At 43.1% G+C, this 10,039-nt stretch overlaps 1 protein-coding gene across 1 annotated transcript; it reads left to right on the plus strand.

The window, feature by feature from the left end:
- Positions 1 to 2,727: 2,727 nt before the first annotated feature.
- Positions 2,728 to 9,808, plus strand: LOC310986311 (von Willebrand factor A domain-containing protein 1-like; the record flags this gene model as incomplete). Its single annotated transcript, XM_083972159.1, has 5 exons — positions 2,728 to 2,779; positions 7,188 to 7,727; positions 8,288 to 8,563; positions 9,063 to 9,338; positions 9,525 to 9,808. The coding sequence occupies 5 exons, from the start codon at positions 2,728 to 2,730 to the stop codon at positions 9,806 to 9,808; spliced, it is 1,428 nt and encodes a 475-aa protein (XP_083828285.1).
- Between the last annotated feature and the right edge of the window lie 231 nt (positions 9,809 to 10,039).

A 10,039-nucleotide genomic window follows, 5' to 3' on the forward strand; every position in this document is an offset into this window, starting at 1 on the left:
GCACGCAGGAGAATTCCGTTGCTGTGGAAATCCGCCCTATTCCTCAATCTTTTAGATCTTGGAATAGTGAGGTAATGCCTTTCTAAAAATGGAAAAAACTAAACAATTTCCCTGAGAGGCTTATCTTGTAGATTCTACTCATTTGCCTCATTTGCCGTTTTGCTGCTTGTCCATCACCCGTGTACATTAAACTTGGTAAACTCACATGTCTGCTCAATATTAGCAAATACTAAATACTATCAAATATAAGAAATGTTCTTTACAGTAGAAGACATTAGACATGAGATCATCAACAAACTAAGATCTCTTAAAGGTGCAATATTACAGTATCTTAATATCTGACAGAACCTGTGGGGACTGTGAATATCTGGGTGCCATTTGTAAAGCGGCTCATGCTGAAAATAATAAGAACATTTTGTCACATTTAGCTTCAAATCACGTTTCAAAATGTGACAAAATGTTGCTGTTACTTTCAACATGAGCCGCTTTACAAACGGCACACCATAGGCCATATCTGAACAAAGTTTCAGTGATTTTTTGTGAGAACCTGAATTTTCCAAAAATGTTGAACTATTCCTTTGAATAGTTAGTCCACATCGTTCACCTCACCCTCCAGAGGACTTCAGGATCCATAAACCTGCAGACAGACAGGACCTTTGTGCAGGTAGCACAGGTGGTTTTTGTTGTTGTTTGGTATCAAATACCAAGGCAGAATCTGCCTTTAAAAAATAATATCTGCCATTCCACCACTATAGACTATATCTGTACAAATTTTAAAAAGTTTGTCATATTCAGGCAAATTCTGACCATGGTGATTATTTCCAGTGCAGGAACAGAGGGGCTGCATGCAGGGCAATCTCATCTCACGAGGATACTTTCAGTCAGTGCGCTCCATTTAGTAAGGCTTTTACCTTTATCTGGTTACACACACTCAGAGGAGGCATAGACGTGGGCCCTATTGTAGTCAACTGTGATGACTGCATTTGAATAGCCTGCACTTGCTCCAAGTTTTCTTTCTAATAAGTGGAAGCTGCAGTATTTACTGTAATCCGGTCTAATGGAGCAGCTGAACGGCTTCCTCTGCTGCTGCTCCATCCAAATGCATGTCCTGCTCCTGCCACATTACTGTTTCTCAAAGTGGGCTCCAGTTCTGTGTTCAGTTTGACGAGCTTCAAGGAGTCCCTATAGAGAAAACGGAGATCAGATAATGTTCACAGTTATCTGTCTTACCATGGACCGACTGCTTAATGGGTCAACTGAGCTACAGAGGGGCACTGGGCCAGAGCATTTACTTCTTGTTCCAAAGTCGAATCAAATCTGCATATTTGTTGTACAATTGTACAAATGTATGACAATAGGATAAAGAGAATGGCCAGATAAAGTGATGTGAAGCAACCAATCAGAAGACATAAAACCAGTACACACAGATGCGTAATTTCCAATTATTTTGTATCTTTTTCAATGTGGCTACCTTGCTCCTGTCTTACAGCAGCAGGAGACCTTGCCATTTGTGCTCAGAGACCCATTGTCTCATAATCCAGTGGTTCTCAACATGGAGTCCCCCCCCCCCCCCCCCCCCAGGGGTCCTTGAGAGGGTTCAAGGGGGTCCCCAACTTTTTCTTGAAATTTTACCACTTTTTTTTTCTTTAGAATTTTTAATATCATTATTATTTTCTGTTTGTTTGTTTTTTTGAGAATTTAACCTTTTTTTTGTAGAAAATCTTTAACTTTTTTTTAAACTTTTATTTTTTTAGATTTTTTTTAACCACTTCTTCCTACAAATGTTTAAACATTTTTGGAGAAATTGTACCACCTTTTCCCAGAAATTTCTCTATAATATTTCCAAAAATTCACGCCATTGGCCCTAATTTGAATGTACAAAAAAAGTAACGTTAGTCAGTCTCAGAACAAATATTTGTGTATTTCTGGTGTTTGCTTGAAACTTTTGTCCAATGGGGGTCCTTGGTCTAATTTGTGTCAATTTAGGGGTCCTTGGTGTAAAAAAGGTTGAGAACCACTGTCATAATCTACCCACACTCCTATAGCACAAGATTACATACAGGTAAAGCAGATGTTATTTTCCCTGCAGCCAGGAACATGTTTACATCTGCTCTGCTTGTTGTGATGAGACTTTCTGGCTTCCTCTGGGGGAACCCATCTTTTGTCCTACAGGTCTAGTGCCTGAATGCTTGGATGATTGAGTGGGATGACCCTCATGCTTTGAAATTACAGTACAGTACAAGAGGAAACATAGAAAAAGCACCCATGCATAAAACTTCTTCAAAATGCCATCAAAGACCAAAGTCCAGGAAAAGGGTGACAATGATTATGTTTCCTGGCTCAGCAGCAGCAGCAGTAGCAGCAGCAGCAGGAGGAGAAGGAGGAGGAAGAGGAGGAGGAGGAGTAATATGAGTTCCCTAGAGACCAGAGTCAGGAGAGTAGAGTCATGCAACAGTTGTGGAGACTAAATAGTAACTGAGTGAAATGCCTGCACCGCGGAAACAGTCCTGCAGTGAGCAGTGTGAGTGACGCAGGTGTTCTCTGAGGGAAGCAGCGGCTTCAGCGGAGGCTCAGTCCGATGGGAGCGGGGGGAGCCGGTGTGGGCGATTAACCTCGGCTGATGTCTGATGTCTGATGTCTGCCGTCTACTTCAACACACTCAGTGGTCTTTCATGCTGGCCGAGGATCATGCAGGCCTTTTTACTCCGCTGCGGTTTTCTCTGGGCGATGCTGCTGCCGCCGAACCACATGCTAAATGCTGAACCTGAACCTGCCACAGGTGAGTTCATAACAGAGGCTTCCACTCTATACGGGACAAGGGAGTAGGCTGCTAACACTACTACATTACTAACTAACTAATCCGTCTTTGGGGTTTAATAGAGAAAATTAAAGGGTTAGAAAAAGAAAGAAAGAAAGAAAGTTTCCATAACCATATAAACTGTTCCAATCCAAAACAAGAGGACACGTTTTCCTTCCAGTCACATGGTGATAAGTCAGATCAACAAGATCATTGTTCAGAGTAGTAACAGGCCAGGACCATCAGCAGTCTGGTCTGAACAAGTAGGTGTTCACAGTGGTTTGGTGTTTATTATTAGGCTACATAACAGTGGCTCATCACTTTGAATTCAGAACATAAATAATGCCACAGTTTATCATCTACTCAATATCAGTAATGACTATTAATGAGTGTTACAGGGGATAGTGAGGAGGAAAACACAATACTCCAGCTGAGCACCTCAGTGTAATGTGCTTCAGCTCTGTCTCATCTCAGAGGGAGCTATTAGGCTGCATTGTCTACTCCACCACATTCATCTGACAGCCCCCGGATACTCTGCAAATTATCATTTTACACACAAAACACATAAAATATGTTGCATTGTTGAAGCTTAATCTGCAGAATATGAAATATTTAAATGTCCCTCACTTTGATTATCTTTACTGTATTTTATTTTTTCTAATTAGACTTCACAGCACAACAACACAGAATTTAACAATCTATAGCAAGACAAAACAGAACAACAACAACACCACCACCACCACCACCACAGGCCTATAGTTACAGTTGTACATCTATTCACATCACAGGCTGGGACATGCGACTTCCTATGGAACAAATTATTGGAGGCTATGAAATGTAACCATGATGTATTTTTTTCCCCAAATGATGACACCACTAGAGATATTACAGACAAATCTGAGCTCCACCTCTTTTATAGAAACCTGTAAGTAAGCAGTGTGTCCAGTGTTCCCATCTGTCTGCCCTACAACATCTTATCTGTCTGAGTGTCTGGGGTTAATCAAGCTAATTATTACCTCATATCCAGGTAAAGGACAGATTTATTTCTAGTGGATCAAGATCCTATATTCTCACAATCCAGTCCTCGACTTGATTAGTTGACAAAGCACCTCCACACCATCTGATTTACAACCCAACCTTTATTTGTAAAATTTGTTGAGTGGTCCTTAGGCTACTATACTCAAGGACTGTGTTGGTTACCAGTGTGTTGGCTGCATGTTGGTTTGGAGCTGGCTGCTGCAGATGATGCTGAACAAATCAGTATTGTAAACCAGTCAGGATGCTCAAACACTGGTCATAGTATCCTTCAAACGCAGTCTGATGGTCTACGGTCAGCCATGCCATGTTGTCATATCAACTGCCTCCGTCACCAGTCAAACTGCAGGAAATATGGTCAAAATGAACTGGCTCTTCCCGAGTGACAGCGCATGTTTTCCTGCCGGATCCTCCACATTGTTCCTGTTTAATTCTTCTCCAGGTGCATTACTGCGCTCTGACACTGAGGGGGCCACAGCTAATTAAAAGAAAATATTTTGACTGATTAGCTAAGTTAGAAACATCCCTCCTAAAGAAGCCTGGTGGAATGTGTGGCATTTTTAATCAGTTTGCCGTTTCCCTCCTAGTCTGTAATTTGTTTTTAAGGAACAAAAAGCAACATGCAGAATGTGTGTAAAAATATCATCAGTAGTTTAGTAGATCTGACGGAGACTTGATAGTGTCTGTCCATCCAGGCTGTTTGATGTCAGGACATGATGACGGTGCACTCAGTAAACTTCACAGGAAACATTTACATATTTTCTATTCATCTTTGCAGCTCTGCTGTGTAGCATATGGCCTTGGCACAGCTTGAAACCAATTAAATGACAGATGACATGCTCTCTCTGCCTTACACACACACACACACACACAAATTCCAAATACACTTCTCCTATACGAGAAAGGCAGGTAAGGAGCAATTCCACATCTCCATCACCACCTCTAATGTGTCCTTATCTCTCTGTCGCATTTCTCCATCTCACTTTTCTCTCTTGGTTACGCACACATGCACTCTTTCTCTCTCTCTCTCTCACACACACAAGCACACACACGGTATGGGTATATATAGGTCTGCTGATTGTCTGCAGCTTTCCTCTGCAGCATCTGCCTCCTCTTAATGATTGTAAGTTAATGTCGGCTGATGCTTTTTCATCTGATTGTGTATTTCTCCCTCATTTCCTCTCTGCCTGTTTATTTGCCTGCTGCTTCAATTTCTGCCTTCCTATGAAAGTTTAATGATTATAGGCCATTACTGCAATAAAATAATGGGTGTGTTCAGCACGGCAGCTGCACATGGAAAAGACAGAGAAGTGTGAACAAACACAGAAGAAGTCATGTTTGCATTATGTTGCAGACAAGTAAGAATGAATTTATTCCCATCTATCATGTAATCTGGTCCTCGCCCTAAATTATTCTAAGAGCTAATGTCACAGTATTAATCATTTAGAATTGATGATGAATATAAAACCAATATTTTGTTAAGTAAAGGCACCACATGTACAAAACGCCTCTTGTGCTGAGCAGGAAACACTCATTGTTTTCTTGGAGGAACAGATGACTGAGTCACCAGATGAAATCAACATAAATCTGATTGTACAGGACGGTGCTTGAAGATGGAATTGATTTTTTTTTTTTTTTTTTACATTCAGTGTTATTCCAGTAATATGACATTGTGACAACAAAATGGAGCACAATTGCTTCTGAGAAATGCTCATGGGTGAAATGGAGAAACCAGTGTGTGTCCATTCATGTGGAGAGCTCCCATGATGTAGGATGTGCTCTCTTTTCCTCTCTCCGCACTGTCTCTTTTTTACTGCTTTATTTACAAAGTAATTCTCACACTGGTTTCATGTGATGAATCGACTCCTGTGACCAACTCTCTTGGGTCGTCACTGTCATAAATCCACTGAGGTAGTTTCTTTCAAAGTCTTGTAAAGCCTGCAAGCTCCACAGCATATTGTCTCCAGGACCTCCAGTGTGATGCATGAAACAGAACCTCTGACTCACCTGTTATTGCTTCTCATTCTTGATCCTAATGCTTCTCCAATAACAGTAATTGCATCTGTAGCCTTAATAAGATCAGTCTTGTCAAAGGTACCACAAATCAGTGTCCCTTTTTTATACGACTGAGATATTACTGTGGCCATAGCAAAGAGTGGTGATTCATCACTGTCAGCAGTTTATAGTATCTTCACAGAATGCAGCATAGACACCTAATAATTCACCAAGGTTTATAAAAATCCCACATCAACCATTAATTTAAAACTTTTCTGTGTGTACCTTGATCCAGAATGGGGGGAATGTACCTAAAGGTTAAAGGAAACCTGAGTTAAAGGTTTGCAGGTAAAATTGTGAAACTAGTATATGGAGAGTGTGAGGTTCACACAGGATTTACATATTAAAGAGGACATATTATAGAAATATAACTTTTTGAAGGCTCTTTAACATATATTTGGTGTTTGTTTTGCCTTCTGGACCCCAAAATGTGAGAATTGACCAAAAAAATTGTAATTTTCAGGCTCCCTAGGTTGAAATCCATGTGGTTTTACGAGCTGTTCCCTCAGTTGTCTTCCAGTGATGTAGCTAGGTTTTTTGCATAATACCACCCCTACCTGGTACCATAGACTGTAAAAAGAATGGACGTAGCACCCGTGACGTCACCCATTGGTTTTGGGGAGTCGTTTTTGTGACTCAAATATGGCGGCCTGAACAGCGCCATGTTGGATTGGCCGGCCGAGAACCCGCCCACTGGCCTCGAAGCAGCTGTCCACAGAGCTGCTCGGACCTGTCACTCAACGTTTCCGCGCCCTAATTGGCCAGAGTTTTAACCTAATAACAGTAAAACGGTAGAGTTAAAAAAACAAAATCACCCCCCTCAGAGTGTGTGTGGGGGTAGAAACAATCGATTGAGACAAAAAAAACGTTCTGACACCAGGCTTTTAACATGTTTATTGAGGATGTAAAATCGGCGATTTTAACATGGGGGTCTATGGGGAATGCTCCCTTCTGACACCAGCCCCCAGAGGAAGCCGAGGGGATTGCAGTTTTTTTAACACGGAAGTGAGCTTCACTTCTCAGACCAACAACTGCCCCCTTGCCTGGTACCAGTAGAAGGGGCGGGGCAAGCAGTGATTCATTTGCATTTAAAGGGACAGGCACTGAAACCAGCCGTCCTGAACAGGGCTGTTTTGAGCGGATGAAAAGAGCTGTGAGGTTTGATCCTTGGGGTATTTGACCAAAGCATGTCACAGACATATGTCTTTAAGACACCTGGGAACTATTTTAATTTGTGCAAAATGGGCAGAATATGTCTCCTTTAAAGTAGCCTTTCTGTTTTTCCTCCTGTTGTCCACAGTGTTGAACTGCTGTGAAGGGGATGTTCTCCTTTTGTTGGATTCCTCCGGAAGTATAGCGAACTACGAGTTCTCACGCCTGCTGCTTTTCACCACGGAGCTGCTCCGCCCCTTCTCACTGGGCCGTGGGCATGTGAGAGTCGCACTGCTGCAGGTGGGCACCACCCCAAACCTGAAGTTCGGCCTAGATGTCCACGACAATCAAGAGAGTCTGCAAAAAGCCCTGCAAAGTGTCACCCACCTGCAGGGGGACACCAATACTGTGGCGGCCCTCGGGGTGGCCCGGCGACTCCTAACAGAGACGCAGAAGAACGTCCCAAAAGTAGTGCTGTGGCTGACTGATGGCGTGCAGCCCGGTGACGTGGACAGGCCCATGACCGAGCTGAGGGCACAGGGAGTGTCTGTGTTAATTGTATCCACAGTCCATGGTAACTACCAGGTGTTACAGCGTGTAGTGACACCTCCTCTGGAGTCCCACCTCTACTTTGTGGACATCGATGACATCGGCATCATCACAGAGGATCTGAGGGAGGCCATCATCAGTATGTGTGCATGTTTGTGGCGCAGCACAGTAGCTCCAGATGTTATTTATTTATTGGTTTATTAGGGACAATGCAACGCTAATTGTCAGTAGCCTATTTAAAAAACTGCAAGTGAACCAGAGTTAGGGCTAAGTTTCATCCATGTTAAAGGCCACCTAAAACCAAAAAAAGGCCAACAATTTAGTAATGCATTAAAATACAACTTACATATGGATTTACCTGATAAAAGCTCATAACAGATGACATGTATATAAAAAAATTAACATAATGGCAGCTCATGATTGCAGGTGACACATATCAACACTGGCATGCAAACATAAAATGCAGCTAGGAAAATGTAAATAGCACATAGAGCTATGACATTAGCAAAAACAATAGGAGACATTAAGAAACAGGACATGCAATGGCAAGTATGGAAAGAAAAAGCACAAGCAATGGCAAGCTAAGAAAGTTAGTTTTAGACAGAGAAGGTGTTTCTGACTACAGAATTATTAACTATTTTTTAAATCTCTTGTCTCTATATCCTCTCTCTCTGTCCCCTTGTCTTGTCTAATCTATAGAAATCATTCGTGCGGAGCGGCTGAGTGTGGTTCACCTGACTTCCCACAGTGCCGTGCTGCAGTGGCGCCCTGTTCTCAGCGCAGACACGGGTTACTATGAGCTCTGGTACAACTCTATATTAAAAACAGCTGAGAGTAGACGCACACTCTCAGGTGACTCCAGCTGGGTAGAGCTGACTGACCTCCAGCCTGACACCACCTACAGAGCGACCCTCCGCCCCGAGTCCAACCAGCGCCTGTTTAACACACTGTCTGTCCACTTCACCACACTTCCTGGTGAGATGACTTACAAGGAATTTGCACATGTGTCTTAAAGCTCTGAAAAGAGCAGAAGTTGTACCATCAGATCCACTCGGAACTTATCCTCCTGAGAAAATAGAGTTTTCTCGTGGAAATGTCGACATTTGAATTTCCATTTTTCTCAAATCAGAAAACTGCAGACCGAATTATTCAACCGGCACTTGTCAAACGGGCTTTTGATTTTCTTCTATACAGATATTCATGTCATCACCAAGCAATTTTCTCCAGTGAGTGCACATGTCTGCACGTTTACAGTTTGTAATAACACACACAGCCCCAGACTCGTGCAGCTGCACATTCATCCAGAGCACACTAGGGTTTCATTTGTGTGATGTTTGCCCCAGGTGAAGTGTTCAGACAGGTAACTTCTTGTGTTTCCCAGGTTTTATCTAATCTAAGTTCAGAGGAGTTCATCTAAACGTGATGCTGGTAGTCCTTATCTCACCTGTATCCCTCCTTCCTGCGCTTACTTTAGATGTTTTAAGCCCGGCAGTGGTCTCTGTGTCAGACTCCAGCCCTCATCAGATCCGTGTGAGCTGGGGTCCCCTGCAGCCGGCCCGGGTCCACAGATACACGGTAGAGTACGGAGCCATTCCAAGCGGACACGTCCAGACAGTGACATTACACAGCCACAGAAACTCCACCTTACTGACGGGCCTGGAGCCGGGCACCCAGTACCTGATCACAGTCAGCGCTCTGCATATGAATGGCAGAGAAACAGCCATGTCTGTGAAGGCGTGCACTCCCGAGGGTACGCTTTGTCTTTGTACACCATGTTTTATGTAATTCCCTCATCACAGCAATTAATCTTGTGTATTCTCCTTTGTGAAACCTGACCTTTTAATATTTACTGCTTTATGAATCACATTGTATCAGCTTCACAGGAACAAACGCTTTAAATCTTCCTCTTGTTTTCTATTATCTTTCTCTCCTGCAGCCACTCTGCCTGCTCTGGCCAACATTCAGCTGACCCCGATGGAGCGTCGAGAGGTGCAGGTAGTGTGGCAGGGCCGTCAGGAAGGACTGAGAGGCTACTGGCTCAGCTGGGAGAGAGAAGACTCTGACAGGTCCTCCTCAAAGTCCTCTGTCTACCTGTCTCCCACCTCTCAATCCACACGGCTCACACACCTCGCCCCGAGCAGCCGAGTGTGTTTGTCTCCGGTCTATAGCTCGGGCCGAGGAGACGGGTTATGCTGCACTGCAGAGACTCATAAAGGTTAGGCCGGCTGTTATCTGCTTTTTCCACTATTCCTGCTATTATGTTCATACATACTAGATTTGAATCAATAGGGGAAGTGTGATTTCCTGTTTCTCTGTCTCTGCTCTCTGATAGATTCCAGTCAGTGGGGTTAACAGCCAGAGTCTGCAGCAAAAAAAGAAAAAAGAATTAAATAAAGCATTAATTGCTCTGGATGTAGATAACTGCAGGAATGAATATTATTTTTTAAGTTA

The sequence above is a fragment of the Trachurus trachurus genome (assembly GCF_905171665.1).
Source record: "Trachurus trachurus genome assembly, chromosome: 5".
Classification (NCBI taxonomy): Eukaryota; Metazoa; Chordata; class Actinopteri; order Carangiformes; family Carangidae; genus Trachurus; species Trachurus trachurus.